Source organism: Microcebus murinus, chromosome 4, assembly GCF_040939455.1.
Source record: "Microcebus murinus isolate Inina chromosome 4, M.murinus_Inina_mat1.0, whole genome shotgun sequence".
NCBI classification, from domain to species: domain Eukaryota; kingdom Metazoa; phylum Chordata; class Mammalia; order Primates; family Cheirogaleidae; genus Microcebus; species Microcebus murinus.
In genome coordinates, this window is record NC_134107.1 from 18,246,064 (window position 1) to 18,261,357 (window position 15,294).

The 15,294-nt window shown below is 34.9% G+C and overlaps 2 protein-coding genes across 2 annotated transcripts; both read right to left on the bottom strand.

Moving 5' to 3' along the window:
• Positions 1 to 1,169: 1,169 nt before the first annotated feature.
• On the bottom strand, positions 1,170 to 2,144 carry LOC105861322 (olfactory receptor 5AL1). Its single transcript, XM_012746714.3, has one exon. It carries the CDS (start codon positions 2,109 to 2,111, stop codon positions 1,170 to 1,172), a length of 942 nt encoding a protein of 313 aa, XP_012602168.1. The 5' UTR covers positions 2,112 to 2,144.
• A 6,768-nt stretch (positions 2,145 to 8,912) lies between these two features.
• On the bottom strand, positions 8,913 to 9,890 carry LOC105861258 (olfactory receptor 5AL1-like). Its single transcript, XM_012746649.2, has one exon. It carries the CDS (start codon positions 9,852 to 9,854, stop codon positions 8,913 to 8,915), a length of 942 nt encoding a protein of 313 aa, XP_012602103.1. The 5' UTR covers positions 9,855 to 9,890.
• Positions 9,891 to 15,294: the final 5,404 nt, after the last annotated feature.

Consider the following 15,294-nt stretch of genomic DNA (forward strand, 5'->3'; position numbering starts at 1 on the left):
TGTATAAATTAATAATTTATTAACATAATCTTTGCTAAATTAAATATAAGTGGCTCCATTTATTTTAAAGAAAACATATGCACATTTTAAGTAACAGGTATGGATTTAGAATATGTTCATCAATATATAACACAACGAAATTTAAAAGAAATAAATTGCTTAAAAGATTGTAATAAAATAACTCAATTTTTATACTTTCATTTTGTTGATTTTAAAATGAAGACTATCATGTTGCTAACTATTTTAAAAGAAGCTATTACCCCATTACCTGAGACCAAATGAAAGAAATCATTTATACAATAACAATGTTAATAATTAAGTGCAAAACCCACCATTTGTGAGGTACCAACTGTGTGCTAGAAACTGTGCAATGCCCTATATAAATAATTTTATTAATCCTCACAATCAGTCCAGGAGATGGAAACTATTGCTGCCTATTGTAGATGAGGAAACTGAGATATAGAAATTTACTCATGATAATAGCTGTTCATTGGAAAAAGCTAAAATTACTAGCCAAGCTTTTAGAAGAGTTCATTTCCTAACCTTGCACTTATATAGAAGAGGCAGGGCATCACAAGGGTGTGAAGTGGCTCTAGTGATCTATACTGATACAGTATCCATGCTGCTAAATATTCAATGTCAAGGTAACTCTGCTAATACTATCCTTCCCAGCAGAATACACAGAAAGTGAAGTACTAGGGAAATTATCCAGAGTCATAAAACAAGAAAATCCTTGTTCTTAAACTTTGACATGTTCTCCAAATGGCCAATGCAGCTAATTTAAAATATTATATATGCATATATATATATAGTGATACTGAACAATTTCAGTGTAACCTAAATTTCTCAATGTCACACAGAGTTCCTATAAAACCGCTATTTCCCAATACTATTTCATCAATTATTGATGATGACGTCATGCTAAAGAGGATTAAGATCTCTTTCTCGCTTTTTGTACTCTTATTCTCTCTTTTATACTCTTATTCATTGACTCAAAATTTACCAAATGCCTTTTATATGGAAACCGCTGAGAAAGAAATAGAAGATGAGACACACACTGAGTGAGTTTGAGCACTGAAAGTGAGGAATTGGCTCTGTCATTTACCAGCATTGTGACTCTAAATAAGACACAACTTAAAGCTTCTGATCTCTGCCCAGTGATTTTTAGGTTATTTGATAACCAAACACAACTTTTCTATAATTCTCTTTAGTGCATTTTTTACCTCCTGATTTCTCAAGCTATAGATCATTGGGTTTAACATGGGAATCACCACCACATAAAACACAGAAGCAAATTTATCTAAATTCAGAGAATGGCTTGACTTGGGCTGCAGGTACATAAAAATGACCGTTCCATAAAATATTGTGATGGAGGTCAGGTGGGAAGCACAGGTAGAAAATGCTTTCTGTCTTCCTTCAGCAGAATGAATCCTCAGGATGGCAAAGAAGATGAAGACATAAGAAATTAGCACGATCACCAGAGAGCAAAGAGTATTGAACCCAGCGATGATTACCAGCATCAGCTCTTTGACGTGAGTGTCGGAACAGGCCAGCTCAAGTAAAGGAACATCATCACAGTAGAAGTGGTTGACCACATTGGAATTACAAAAAGACAAGCGGAATGTCGCCACTGTCTGTACAAGACCCACAGTGAATCCATAAAGGTATGTGCTAGCAATCATTCGAATACAGACTTTCCTGGGCATTAGAATGACATAAAGTAAAGGGTTGCAGATGGCAACATACCGATCATATGCCATGATTGACAGCAAATATAACTCACAAACTACAAATGTGATGAAGCAGCATAACTGAATGGCACATGCATAAAATGTTACATTTTTAACTTCACGCAGAAAATTCACCAAGGTGTTTGGGGTGACAGAGGAAGTAAATGAAAAATCAACAAAAGCCAGATTGCTGAGGAAAAAATACATGGGTGTGTGAAGCTGAGGACTAACTTGGATTAGCACAATCAAACCAAGATTACCCATGACACTGGCCAAGTAAACTGACAGAAATATGCCAAAGAGAATGGCTTGAAGCTCTGCATTTTCTGTGAGCCCCAAAAGGATAAACTCAGACACTGCTGAATGATTGCCTCTGGGCATGGAGTAGGTATAAAAGTTCTCTACAATAAAACCCTCCAGAGTACACTTTCTGAGTAATCTCGTTCCTGCTGACAATGATCAAGATGTTAGGAGATGGTTGTGACCCACCATGATCTCATGTCGAACGCATTCAAAGGGGCATCATACATAAGTTGTATTTTCAGAATAAAGTGATTTGTCCCAGGTAAAAATTCCAAAACATGCAACTCTGTGGGGATTTGTGAAGACAAAACGATAATATTATAAAGTTTTATATAATTGAACGATCTATGTCATATCTATTTAAATAAGATCAATAAAGATTGAGAGTTATTTGAACACACATAAAACGATTTTTAAAATTATTGGATTGCTTTAAACAAAATGATACAACTACTTCTTGAAATATTTAATTAACAGAAAATAAGAAATTAAAAAAAATGATTTCAGAAATAGTCATGTGAAAGGTCTTAAACAAAATTTTGGATACTGGTAATTTCTATGCCAAGTTTTCAGAATGATTTTTGTTTTAATATTTTTTTTCTTTTCTATAGAAATGATTTCTAGTTTTCCTTCAATTGTTATGTAGTATTTGTGAATTAAAGAGAAAACAATATGCTTAGAAATGTGAATAGCATTTCTTTTTTTTTGAAATATGCGCAACTGGGTTAAAAGAACATTAAATGATTCAGAAAACACATCTGTCTTATATCTTCAAACATCCAGATGCAAATTAGGAGAAGAAAAAGATTTTAAGATGCCTATAAAGAAGTACAAATTGGTTGCTAGCTAAATGAAAGGTGGCAGCATTTAATGATCTTCACATAAACAGAGGAGATGTAAATTTGGTTTTCTTTTTTCCCTATTCTGTTTCAGACTATACATCAGCCTATAGATTGTTGGTATGACTCTCTTCTTCATTTTCACATAGGGAAACTGAGGCTGAGAGCTTAAGCCCTCTTTATGCTTCATGACTAGCATGGGGTGAAGCAGGATACCTTGCTGACTAGTCCCTGATTACCTAACCTCAGTTCATAGTTGATGCAAATGATGCTTCAGAAAAACAAGCATTTCCCCATCAACCAGCAACCAAGGCAACTTTGAAAAGGGAGTCTATGAGTCCGTTCATGCCAAAGCCTAGAGCAGTGCCCATCTCATACTATGCGCCAGATAAGTCAATTTTAGCTCTTGATACTATCAACATAATTCAGATTGAGGCTTCCTCTGAAGAAGCTTGTGTGTCCTCCCATCGTACAGATGGCTGTAGAATCTTAATCTTTTGTGGGTTTTTTTTTTTGCAATATCTTGAAATATCTTTCCAGTGCCTCACTAGCTTGTAATCTCTAATCCTGTGCTCCCCAACCCCCGGGCTGCAAAGCTCTACTACACTCCCCCAGTCCCCTTCAACGCCACCCCTCCAGTCCTATCCTTGGAAAAATTATCTTCCATGGAAGTTAGGAAGGGAGGGGGGATACAATAGGAGGTGAGCAGTGGGTAAAGGAGTGGTGTTTACAGTATTTACAGCCCCTCCTCATCTCTCTCATCACCACCGGAGCTCTGCCTCCCGCCCCACACCCTAAACACGCTTGTGGAAAAATTGTCATACATGAAACTGGTCCCTGGAGCCAACAAGGTTGAAGACCACTGCTAATCTTTACCTTCTTGGCTCTTATTCTTTTTAGTATTTACATTGCTGTGCTGAAATGGAATATGTATTCGCTCTGATATTATCAAACTCTCCCAAATCCTCAATCATTCTATTCTTTTTTTTTTTCTTCTTAAAATGAAAATTGACTCCTACTTGAAAATCTGCTTCTCTCTAGACCACTTCTATGCTAAATCTGAAATTCCTCACGCATTTCAAATATGGCAGGTGAGATAAGATATTGCTGATGCTTGGAGCCTTGTTCCATATTCATTATTACATCTTTCATTTGTGTATGCTTCCCTGATGCTTTGAGGCTTATAAACTTAAATACTTTGTAACTTGTATATTTCCAGGTCATTCCTTCTTATTCATTTAAAACTCTGATGTCACGATCACTCTACCCTTCTTGCACAAATATGGCATCAGTTCCCATGCACCCCACACATTCAATATATGGCTTCTCATATTCTTGATATTTGAAACCAGCACCATTCCACCTGAGCTTCCCACTCCCATGGCTCCATGTGGAATATCCTTTGGTCTGGAAGTTGATCAAAGGCTAAGTGTCCAAAATTGAAACATAATCTTATGATCACAACCTTCTGCACTTTTCTTTCTCTTCAGTTATGACACTACAACTTTTCATTTATTCACCCATTTCACTATTCCTTAAACCCCACTAATTACTTTTCACCTTCTTTAATCACTTCTCCCCTATGCACGTTAGTCTCCATCATCTATTACTGTGACTTCTCTTTGCAACATCCAAAATTTCCTTGTCTTATTTCCTTCTAGATATAACAAAATGTGGGTATTCTGAAATGTTCTCTTTGCAATTGAATCTGAACTACCAAGAACAACATATAGGTGAAAATGAGCTGTTATAAACTTACCACATTCAAAATCAACCAGTCATTTACTTGATCTGCTTTTTCCTGAGCCAAGGTTCTGTCTGCCAGTCTTTCTACAGTTATTTTGGAACCTTTAGATTCCTTCATAGTCCCTCATACAACCTCCACCACTTATTCTAAGTGGATGCTATAGTTTCTGACAATAGAGGAGACATCAAAGTAATAAAATAGAAAATTTCTCAATTTCTTGTCATTAGTTTTACAAAACTTCCTGCTTCCACATCTATCTTTTCCACTTTTGTGGGTGGGAAGTTGGGGAAGTGTCCTATTTCTAACACCTAGACTTATATTTTGGCTCCCATTCTTTCTTTTCTCCCAATCTTCTTTCTTTGCTAGTTTATTAAATCTCTCCCATCGACCTTCTATCTATTCCTCTACCTTGATCCCTTTATTCTTCCACTCTTCATTCTTTGAATACCAGACCTCTGGGTAAAGTGACCTATGCTAACTTCATCCTTCACCTTTATATTTTAAACTTTAATATTCTGATATTTTTCTCAGCATTGTAATGAAACTACTTTCTCAAAGTTCACCAACATTTTCTTTTGTCCAAAATCAAATGAAGAGTTTTTTTATTTGACTTCTCTATAGCACTGGACACCATTGATATTGACTTTTACCATGAGAACCATTATGTTATTGGTTTATAAGGCATCAGAATCTCTGGGTTTTCCTGTCTTTCTGTCCACTTTTACTCTCCTTGATGGTTCTGCTTTTGTTTATGCTTTAAATAAAATTATTGCTTTAGAATGCTTTCCTAAGGCAACTCATGCTATTTTTTGCACATTCATGTTGGGGGCTATCATCTAATGCTAGCAGTATCATTGTCACTTATATGCTGGTGATGCGAAAGTCTAAATTCTAGACCAAATTTCTCCTTTCCAGGTATACATATCTAGTTGCTACCCAGGCAACTTCAATTATATATTCCAGAGATACCCCAATGTAACAAATTCAAAGAAAATTCATTATTCAGAAATTATCCTACCCCACCCATATGCCTTAGAGTAAATATTTTATAACTCAGTGAATGGTGCAATCTTCTTTGCAGCTATCAAGGTGAAAAAGTAAAAGAGAAACATATTTCATATATCTCCCTAACTTCTACTATTATGTAACTGAACACTACAAATTATTTAAGCTATTTTTTTTCACTTCTACCATACTTCTCCCACCCTCTATATTTTATTTATTTAGGTTTCCATTTACAGCTCTCTGCATCATTGCACTCTAAGTGCTGTCCCATCTGTTTGCCACTCACTTCGTGCATGTGGCATTTTGAGTATACTTTCTAACATGCAAATCTCAGCTTGTGGCTTCCCATTAGTTTTGAGATAGAGTCCAAATTTCTTACTGTGCTTAATTTCTAAATTTGGTTAGTCAAACCTTAATAAACAAGCCCTTATTTCTAGACTAATCTAGTTCCTTTCACTATCCTTCATGTAATCTCTATTCACCAGTCATGCTGAACACTACCAGTCACTCAGATGTGACCATGGGTTTTGTACACAGTTTGGACAAAATACTGCTCCCTTTATCTTCACCCCTCTGGTTGGCGACTATCTTTCTAATTATCCTTCAGATATGAGGTGTCATTTCACTTTCTTCTAGGGGTGTTTCTCTCAATTTTACCTCCCAGTTTCATCCAACAATTTAGTCACTTGTTAATGTGTCTGTAAGCTACTTTAAATTTCAAGTTCTTGGTAAGCAAACATGGTTCTATTTTTTCCCCAATATTAGCAGGACTCAGAAATTTAGACACTCCAAATAGACTAGTAGAATAATTAAATAAATGAATACAATCTGTGCTACTCCAAACCCTATTTTACTACCTTGATTACCTTGATTTTTTTTCTTATTGTATATCACTTTTGAGTAATCCACAATAAAACCAAAAAGAACAAAATAAATCTTGAGGCACACTCTGTGAATGCCAATAATTCTTAACATTATTTAAATATTATGAGTTTATTTTGTATGATGTGTTGGTCCCTTTAGAATATTTTAATTGAATTGTAGTAATTTAGACAATTATAAAACAAAAATATGTCGATGCTTCACAAGCATGAGCAATTATGCTATAGATGATCTTTTGGGACATAATTTGCTTAACATGCAAAAGCATAATAAACACTTGAATGGCAGATCACTTTGCTGGCATAAAGTATAAAAGAGAATTTATAACTAATAAAAAGGATTGTTTTAAAATATAGGAAACAACTCAAAATATTTAGCTAATTTTGATTTACTTTTTATACTTTAGCATAGATTTTATTATATTTATAAATTTTAGTAAGAGGTCATGATATGCATTAGACCAAAGTAAATTAACTTGTTATTGAACTTCAAAAACCACCAAGTGATGATTTGGATTGTACCAAAGACCCAACTCTACATCTGAAACTCAATAATCTGTTGAGCAGTAAGAAAACAATAATTAAGCCATGGATTCCTTAGCAGTCTGGAGGTACATTTAGTTAAATCTCAGAAGATGGTTGTCTGAAAGTTCTGTACAAAGAAGACAATGATTTAAAATGAATGTTATTTTGTTTCCTAAATGCTCTTATTTAAACATATGAAAATCACAGAGAAATTAACACACCATCTCTTCAAGCACCCTAATAATCTCTGTTCATTTGTATTTCACACACTCGAATGATAAGTAGAAAGATAAACAGATAGAAGAATTATAGGCAACCATTTATTTTTTACAAAAATAAAGAGAAAATGTAGGGAAAAAAATTCAGTTGTAGTGAATGTGAATGTTTTTACCCTAGCATCACTGTTAGGGGAAGTTAGGGGTCCCAATACACAATGGGGCCAGGAAAAGTATCAATGAAACACAGGAACTCTGGTGATTTGTTAAGAACATCTACATCAAGTGATACCTATTAATGGGCAACTGTAAAACCTGTATATTAATAAGGACAAGACAATTAGCTCATCAGTCACCTTGTGGAATAACGTTTGTGTCCCTACCCAGAATCAATCAGTCCAGCAAAAGTGCTGGCTGAATGTGAGGGCCATCTGGAAGAGATAATGCTTGAATGGTCATGTTAAAATATTCAGTCAAATCAATAGAGGCATTTAAAAGTGAAGGAGTGCTGGAAAATCAGACTTGTGGGGGGAGGGGAGAAAGGGCATTTATTGAAACCTTAAAATCTGTACCCCCATAATATGCCAAAATAAAAAAAAAAATATTTTTAAGTTTTATTTTGTCTTTGGTGTCTTATGAATTTTCCCCCTTTTTTTATGTGTGGTTATTTGTAAAAGAAAGGCTTGACTTATGTTTATTAATTTAGTAACTAGATAACCTATCTTTTCTAGCCATTTTAGTTGATTATCTTAGATTTTCTGATTATAAAAATAATTAAAAAATGTTTCTTTTGTTCAAAAAAGAAAAATAAAAGTGAAGGAGTAACCTAACTTATATGGTGTTTTCAAACCAAAACTTTTCAACCAGGCTGGGCGTGGTGGCTCACGCCTGTAATCCTAGCACTCTGGGAGGCCGAGGCGGGCGGATTGCTCAAGGTCAGGAGTTCAAAACCAGCCTGAGTGAGACCCCGTCTCTACCATAAAAATAGAAAGAAATTAATTGGCCAACTAATATATATAATATAAAAATCAGCCGGGCATGGTGGCACATGCCTGTAGTCCCAGCTACTCGGGAGGCTGAGGCAGGAGGATCGCTTGAGCCCAGGAGTTTGAGGTTGCTGTGAGCTAGGCTGACGCCACGGCACTCACTCTAGCCTAGGCAAGAAAGTGAGACTCTGTCTCAAAAAAAAAAAAAAAAAAAAAAAAAAAAAACTTTTCAACCAAGCCCCATGCTATTTTTTCCTACCTCAGCTGTAGAAGCAAATCTTAAAGGGTATTTTCAATATTATATGCAATAATAATTATTTATGTATCTTAATATAAACTAATATTATTAATATTGCAGTGAAATAAGATGAAATCATGATTTCAAGTTGCTTTATGCATATCTATTGTTGAAGGAACTCATGGTTAAATTGAACAGATAATTATTATCTTTCTTTGAGAATTCAACATTTAAACAAAGAGACATTTATAAAATGCCTACCATGTGTAAGCCAAAGCAATAAAAATGTTAGTAGCTATTTTAAAGGAAATAGATATCACAAAAATGAGTCCCCAAAGCCAGAGACTCCTACACATACTAGCACTGTACAGTTAATTGTACAAGCCTTAAGTCAAAATTTCCTAACCCTATATCCAGTATTTCTTTAGTGACAACAAAATTTACTACTGATCATGACAATGCATTTTTTCAACAATTTTTTTCATAGCATTTTTTACCTCTTGATTCCTTAAGCTGTAGATCAATGGGTTTAGCATGGGAATTACCACTGCATAGAATACTGAGGCAAATTTGTCTTTATCTAGTGAATGGCTTGACTTCGGCTGTAGGTACATAAAACTGAGGGTCCCATAATATGTAGTAATAGAAAACACATGAGAAGCACAGGTAGAAAAAGCTTTCTGTCTTCCTGCAGCAGAGTGGATCCTCAGTATAGCAAAGATGATGAATATATAGGAGAGGAGAACAACAATAAGAGAACAAAAAACATTGAACCCAGCAATGATGAACAACATCAATTCCTTCACACGTGTATCAGAACAAGCCAGAGCAATCAAGGGGACATCATCACAGTAGAACTGGTTGACCACATTAGAGTCACAGAAAGACATGTGAAATGTGGCCATTGCTTGTATGAGTCCAACGGTGAATCCATAAATATATGAGCTGGTGACCATCTGAATGCAGAGTCTCCTAGGCATGAGAACTACATAGAGTAAAGGGTTGCAGATGGCAACATACCGATCATATGCCATGATTGAGAGCATTAATAATTCCCAAACTGAAAATGTGATAAAGGAACACACTTGAGTGGCACACGCATAAAATGGCATGCTTTTAATTTCACGCAAAGAGTTCACAAGGGTGTTTGGGGTGACAGTGGAAGTTCCATAAAAATCAACAAAAGCCAGGTGGCTGAGGAAAAAATACATAGGTGTGTGAAGCTGAGGACTGATGTGGATTAGCACAATCAATCCAAGATTCCCCATCACAGTAACTAAGTAAATGAGTAGGAATACACCGAAGAGTATGGCTTGAAGTGCCGGGTTATCTGTGAGCCCCAAAAGGATGAACTCAGTCACTGCTGAATGATTGCCTTTTGCCATGTAATAGGTATGGGATTCTTCTAAAATGAGCTCCAGTGCACACGTTCTGAATAATCTTCTCTCTGTAAAAATGGCCAATTAAATATGAGAAGATAGCCATGGCTCACCAGGACATTATATTAAATTTAATCAAATGACAATTCTGATAAGTATTCTTTGTGTGGATTTTTTTTTTCAGGATATTATGGTGATACAAATGTTTTGGTTACGTAATTTGGTTTTGTGCAGTTTGAATCAAAGTTATAAGTGTGTCCATCACCAAGGTAGTGTGCACTGTACCTGTTAGGTGTATATTTACCTGTCCCCTCCTTCTCCCTCCACTTGCTTGGTTTCCATTGAGTTTTACTACTATATATACACATGGGTGTTGATGGATTAGTTCCAATTTAATAGGGTATACATCTGGCATTTGTTTTTCCATTCTTGCAATACTTCACTTAGAAGAATGTTCTCCAGTTCATTCTAGGTTGTTACGAAAAGGTATTAGTTCACCATTTTTTAATGGCTGAGTAGTACTCTAGACTAATGGCCAATAAACTTATGAAAAAATGCTCAGAGTCTCTAATCATCAGGGCAAGGCAAATCAAAACCACAATGAGGTATCATTTAACTGCAGTGAGAATGGCTTTTATCAAAAAGTCCAAAAAGTCCTAAAATAACATAGGCATGGATTTTACTTATGCTTTCAGTGTAAAAGGATTTGGTTCAGAGATACAAAATCCACTAAAGAGTTGTATATTGAGAAAGTATTTTTGTTAAAATAATATAATTAATACAATACAAAATCTATGTTACACTTTTTTGGAAAAATAGAATAAAAAATTCTACAGTGTTCAGAATATGTTTTGACAGTATACCTCAAAATGACATCTCAAGTGGTAAGTTGATCTCATAAAATTATAAATTGGATATATCAGTTTATATGGATATTTCAAATTACCAAAATCAAATGAGGAAAATGCAACATGAACAGTCAAAATCAAAATATTAACACTATCTTTGAGCATCTAATTTGGTATAATTTTTAAATTTTCTCTTTTTGCTTATTTCCATTTTATTCTTTTTCTCTCTTTCTTTCTCTCTTTCTCTCTTTCTTTCTTTCTTTCTTTCTTTCTTTCTTTCTTTCTTTCTTTCTTTCTTTCTTTTTTTCCTTTAGTGAGCATACCACATTGAATCGAGGAAAAAATGTGATTGTGAATTTTCTAGCTCTTCCTTTTTGGAAGAATACACGCCAGAAAAGAATTTTATAGATTATTAACATCTTTAGATTATTAAGAAGCATTTAACCCTGTTCTCAAGTATCTAAAATGGTTGAAATTAGCATTTGAGGAATGTTTAGCAGAACGAAATTCTACAGAACATTTCCACAAATCTGAACTGGGTTCTGAATACTTGAAAACTCTCAGAATTGAAATCACTCTCCTTTCTTAAGCAGACAGAGGATAAATTAACTTGATTTTCCTCTGTCGCTACATTGTTTCAGGTTCTTTTCCATATGCTGTACAGATGTTCAAGGCACGCAAAATAAAATAAAAGAAGCACGTCTTTTGTTAATCTTTAATTGCCATCTTCTTGTAAACTCTATCTTGGTTTGCCCTTTATCTTTTTTCTTCCCTTCACTTCTCAACCAAGCATCTTAGAGCAGGCCTCTACCCCACTTTTCAAATTATACTTATAGCTTAACCAAGTATAATCTCTCTTCCTTTCCCATTAAATCAAGAAATCTCCTCACCAAGTTCGCTATCAACCTTGCTCTTCCCAAATCCAATCCAGGCTCCTGCTCTTTGGTAGCTCTGTAGCACTGGACTTTGTGAAATACAACTTTGGTTTCCAGAACAAAGCAGTTTCTGCATTTAGCATTCTTTCTTCACTTTGATTCTCTACCTAGGAGACTCTGCTTCTATTATCTCGGCTTTAGATAGTAACATTCTTCATGTTCTCTCTAAGGTCCCCTACACGTCTTTACATCTTGTTATTCAGTGATCTTATCCAATCCTAGGTCCTTAATAGGTATCTATAGGCTTATTATGCACAAATATATATTTCTGTTCCAGATTTATTTTCCCTGCTACTGAAAATTTCCAATTATATATTCTAGATGTTCACAAAACGTATCATCTACAGAAAATAAACATGTCATCTCTTTACACTGGACCTAATATTCAAAACCTGGAGTATATATTTTCTTTAAATGAACTGTGCCCCTATCCAATCAGTTTTCCAAATCAGAGACAAATTATCTTTTACTATGCATTCTTATTCCTCATGCCAGTATTTAATTTGTCCCCAATTCCTAACAATTTCATATCTAATACTTTTAAAATCTGTTCACTTATATTGTTCTCTTGATACTACCACAAAGACTTAGTTTATTGTAAATGACACTTATTTTCTTTCTTCCAATCTTTCTTATTTCTGTTTCTCACACTGCAGTTTAATAAAATTTTACAACTTTATTCAAATATTCTCCTGAGTAAATCCTTCAGTGCCTTTCCCATTGCCATTACTGTAAGTTCCAAGTTCTGTAACATGGCTGGCATAGCTCTTGAAAACCTAGTCCCTGCATCTCAGACCAGGCTCATCTCTTGCAACATTTTTTATATAGCTTTTAGGTTCCAGATAGTACCAACTACTATAGTCATTCAAATGTGAGCCAGAATTTTATGCATACTTCATTCTGTGCCCAGAGCAATTTTCCTCTGTCATTATTTTCTTTGCTTAATTTTCTTCCACTTAACTTTCTATACTCTGTGGAATCTTTTCCTCTTGGATGCTTTCATGCATTCCAGGCCAGATTAGGGGCTCCTCAGGTGTACTATTTTGCATTCACTGATTGCCTCATGATAGTACTTGCTACATTATATTGCAACCAACTGTTAACATGTTTGCAACACAACATAAACTTGAAACTCTTATTTTGTGAGCAATTTTTAATTTTTAAACTATTTTATACCCAGTTTAATCACTTACCTCTGTAGTATCTGGTATGTGGAGATAATTAATAATTATCTCTTAAACGATTGCATGAATAGAATTTATAGTTAGTTATTTGGACTCAGTAACTTTCACATCAACACAGCTTAAGGTTTTTTTTTTCTACTATTGTCTTTCTATATTCAATAAACTGTCTTAAGTTCAATGACAATCTTCTAAATAGTGCAGTGCACCTAAAAGGAATCTTTGTGAAACCGATGACATTTAAAATTACCTAGATATTATGAGACATCTGTGTATTTTTTTTTCTGGTCCCTCTGGAAACGTTTTTGTTGTTTTATTTTTTTAACAAACATTGAAAAACAATATAATGATCTATTGAAGAACAGGCAGTTATTTGATGTTTAGTGTTTGGGGACCAAACTGTTTCCCTTGAAATGGTAGGTCACTATTTTTGCTATTAGTCAATTAAAGAATTTGGAGTAGAGAAACAATTTAATGATCTCTTTTGAGAAAACAATTTAATTAATTGCTATATATGCTTTGATTATTTGCTACATTTTCTTTAATTTTTGTTACAGTGGCTTCATATTGCAATTATGAATTTATTTAAAATAAGTGCTCAGTTCACCTACCTCGTATTTCACAGCTGTTCCTGGAAAGCTCTAGATACAAATAAATTTCCCAGTCAGTAGCATCCAAACCTTCCTTCTGAGATTAATGTCTCAAAGTGTTGTTTTGATTGACATTTGAATTCAACAGTAAAAATTAATTTTTAAAAATGTTCATTATCTTTCTAGGAGAGGAATGTATGCAAATCACAGGTTAATTGACACTCAACTATAGTCACTGCACAGAAATAGATGAACTCCTTCCAAAGAAATGTTTGCCAATAATATCTGAAGCTTGTCCAAACAGTTTTCTGGGATGGCACCTTGAAGCCTATACTCAAAGTTGCTTGATGCTAAATCTGTTAGATATGCTAGAAATTCTTTTGCATAATAACCAAGAAATGGGAAGAAGAGTGAGAAGTGTATGAGTATGATAAGTAAAGTATTATGGAGAAAGAAAAAGCACTATCTGACTAAAGTTTTAGAAGGTCACAGTAGTCAGTTTCTTTGCTCAGGCAATATAGCTCATTCTCCTCTAAGATGGTAGAAGTATTTTTGTGACAGTAGAACAAGAAGATCTATGCCCCAGTTTAAAGGAGCCTTTCTTTATCCATGACATTTGGGAGTTTGATTATTAAATGCCTTGACATAGTCTTGTTTTAAATAAATCTGTTTGGTGTTCCATGATCTTTTTGTCCCTGAATATTGATATTTTTATCTAGGTTTGGAAAGTCCGTTATTATGTCTTTGAATAAACTTTCTACCCCAATCTCTCTCTCTACTTCCTCTCTAATGTCAATAACTTTTAGATTTGAGACTGTTTTCTGTATCTTGTAGGTGTGCTTCACTCTTTTTTATTCTTTACTATTTTTTCTCTTCTGACTATGTATTTTTATATAGCTCTTATTAAAACTCACTAATTCTTTCTTGAGCTTGATCAATTATGCTGTTGAGAGACTCTGATGCATTTTTAAGTTGGTCAATTGAATTCTTCAGGCCCAGAATTTCTACTTGATTTTTTTTTTGTCATGATTTCAATTCGTTTGTTAAATTTATTTGATAGGATGCTGAATTCCTTTTCTGTGTTTTCTTGAAGTTTGTTGAACTTCCTCAAAAACAACTATTTTGAATTCTCTGTCCAAAAGATATATGAATATCTCTATCCTTCTGTGATTGGTCTCTGGTGACTTATTTACTTCATTTGGTGAGGTTATGTTTTCCTCGATGTGAATGGATGTTTGTTGATGTCTGGGCATTGAAATACTAGGTATTTATTCTAACCTTTGCAGTCTGGGCTTGTTTGTACCCATCCCTCTTGAGAAGGTTTTCCAGGTATTCAAAGGGAATTGAGTATTGATCTAACACTTTGGTCACTGAAGCCTGTGGACACTGGGGGACATCTCCTCAGTGTGCACTTGAGAAGCACCTGCTTTCTGAAGCTCCGGAAGTTGACAGGAGCTTTCTCGAAGATTCTTAATGATGCAGAGTTTCATAAAGAGCTTGTTTCAGTGTGCAGGGCTGAGGTCTCCACTATTAGTTCCGCTCACTTTGGGGCTATAGCTTTCCCTGGTATTTGATACTTCTTCTTTATTCCCTGAGATGATCAAACATTTGTGTTAGCCCAATTCTTATAATATGCCCCTTTCCCTCACCAGAGTGCTCTTTGTTTCTGTGCTGAACTCGCTGTGACACAGAGATGTAGGAGAAAGAAGATGCCTGAGGAAGAGAATACCGGGACAAGGAACAGCCTATGCAAAGACCCTATGGAGGGTACATGGCCACTGTTTTAAGGGACATAGAAGCCAGAGTAGAGGAAGGAGAAGAGGAGTAGGAGACAAGGTCTGAAATTTAGCATGGGGCTAGATCATTTCGAGTTTTGTGGATCACTGTAAGTC

What these genes read in the sequence shown, in the direction of transcription:
- LOC105861322 (XM_012746714.3), bottom strand. Translation starts at nt 2,111, where the DNA reads ATGCCCAGAGGCAATCATTCAGCAGTGTCTGAGTTTATCCTTTTGGGG.
- LOC105861258 (XM_012746649.2), bottom strand. Translation starts at nt 9,854, where the DNA reads ATGGCAAAAGGCAATCATTCAGCAGTGACTGAGTTCATCCTTTTGGGG.